The 895-nt window shown below is 73.1% G+C and overlaps 2 protein-coding genes across 2 annotated transcripts in view; one reads left to right on the forward strand and one right to left on the reverse strand.

The window, feature by feature from the left end:
- Positions 1-895, reverse strand: part of GCK (glucokinase (hexokinase 4)) — a 251,262-nt gene that overhangs the window by 153,784 nt on the left and 96,583 nt on the right. The window lies entirely within an intron of this gene.
- Positions 464-895, forward strand: part of RETSAT (retinol saturase (all-trans-retinol 13,14-reductase)) — a 6,383-nt gene continuing 5,951 nt past the window's right edge. The window contains exon 1 of the mRNA XM_010562890.1: positions 464-623. Within this exon, the coding sequence (XP_010561192.1) occupies positions 464-623 (160 nt within the window). The remainder of the gene's footprint in view (positions 624-895) is intronic.

Below are 895 nucleotides of genomic sequence, written 5' to 3' on the forward strand. Positions count from 1 at the left end.
GTGCCGGCTCCCAGTGTCCGGTGCCAGCTCCCAGTGTCCGGTACCGGCTCCCAGTGTCTAGTGCTAGCTCTCAGTGCCCGGTACCAGCTCCCGGTGCCATCTCCCAGCTCCCAGTACCGGTGCCAGCTCCCAGCTCCCAGTACCATCCCCCAGTGCCCGGTGCCATCTCCCGGTACCGGTGCCAGCTCTCAGCGCTCGGTACCATCTCCCAGTACCATCTCCCAGCTCCCGGCGCCCCCTCCCAGTGCCCGGTACTGGCTCCCAGTGTCCGGTGCCAGCTCCCAGCTCCCAGTACCATCCCCCAGTGCCCGGTGCCATCTCCCGGTGCCCGGTGCCAGCTCCCGGTGCCAGCTCCCAGCCCGCCCCCCCGCCCGCCCCGGGCCGTTCCGGTGCCGCCCGCCCGTTCCCGGCGGGGCGGAGCGGGGCTACCTTCGAGGCCGCGACGGCAGACGGGCGCAGCACCATGTGGCTGTACGCGCTGCTCTTCCTCGCCCTCCTCCTCCTCCTCTCCCGGTTCCCGTGGGGGGCGGGAGGCGGCCCCAGCCCCTTCGCCGCCGATACCCGCCGCCCGCCCGCCCCGCTCGTCACCGACAAGGCTGCCCGCAGGACGGTCGTCAAGACAGGTACGGGGCTCCCCCCCGCTCCGCGGGACCCCCCGCCCCGTCCCTGAGCTCCGCCGAGGCGGCATCACCCTCCGGGGCGGCATTAACCCCCCAGGGCGGCATCACCCACTGGCACAGCATCACCCGCTGCGGTGGGTGGCATCTTTCCCCCAGCACGGCGTGACCCCCTGGGGCAACGTGACCCCCCCACAGTGGCATCTGCACCCGGTGCGGCATCACCCAACGAGGTGGCATCACCCCCCAGGGGCCAGCATCCACTCCCACCCCTCCCC

Source organism: Haliaeetus leucocephalus, unplaced genomic scaffold, assembly GCF_000737465.1.
Source record: "Haliaeetus leucocephalus isolate CR32 unplaced genomic scaffold, Haliaeetus_leucocephalus-4.0 Scaffold162, whole genome shotgun sequence".
In the NCBI taxonomy this organism is placed as follows: domain Eukaryota; kingdom Metazoa; phylum Chordata; class Aves; order Accipitriformes; family Accipitridae; genus Haliaeetus; species Haliaeetus leucocephalus.